The sequence below is a fragment of the Corvus brachyrhynchos genome, unplaced genomic scaffold (assembly GCF_000691975.1).
Source record: "Corvus brachyrhynchos isolate BGI_N302 unplaced genomic scaffold, ASM69197v1 scaffold99, whole genome shotgun sequence".
Taxonomy (NCBI): domain Eukaryota; kingdom Metazoa; phylum Chordata; class Aves; order Passeriformes; family Corvidae; genus Corvus; species Corvus brachyrhynchos.
Window position 1 is genome coordinate 202,317 of NW_008239778.1, and position 366 is coordinate 202,682.

Consider the following 366-nt stretch of genomic DNA (forward strand, 5'->3'; position numbering starts at 1 on the left):
TGTCCAAACTCTGCCGGTCACCTCGCCGCGTCTCTGTGCAGGTCAGTGGCCGGACCCTAATGGTGGGGGTGGACAGGGACACAGAGGTGTCGCTACATGGGGACCCTGGGGAGCCCTGCCGTGACCTTGCCCCAGGCAGGGAGGTTCCTGCCGCGTCCCTGAGCCCTTTCGCCTCCTCTTACCTTAGCACCACTCTCAGGCGCGTCTCTCTGCCCTGCACGGGGCCCTCCCGCTCTTCTCCAGGGCTCCTTTGGGGAACAGAGGGCAGCAGGGTGGTGGGTGCCCCCCAGCTGGGGGGGCTGCCCGCGGACACCCCGGGGGCTGGGGGAGAGGGACTCTTAGTCATGCTGTGCTCGCACCGTCCTC

The 366-nt window shown here is 68.0% G+C and overlaps 1 protein-coding gene across 1 annotated transcript in view; it reads right to left on the bottom strand.

The window, feature by feature from the left end:
* The window catches only part of KIF12 (kinesin family member 12), a 3,722-nt gene extending 3,362 nt beyond the window's left edge, over positions 1–360 (bottom strand). Inside the window, exons 1-2 of the mRNA XM_017742947.1 lie at positions 183–360; positions 8–56 (exon numbers count right to left, since the gene is read on the bottom strand). Coding sequence (XP_017598436.1) covers positions 8–56; positions 183–346 — 213 coding nt within the window. The 5' untranslated portion in view covers positions 347–360. The remainder of the gene's footprint in view (positions 1–7; positions 57–182) is intronic.
* Positions 361–366: the final 6 nt, after the last annotated feature.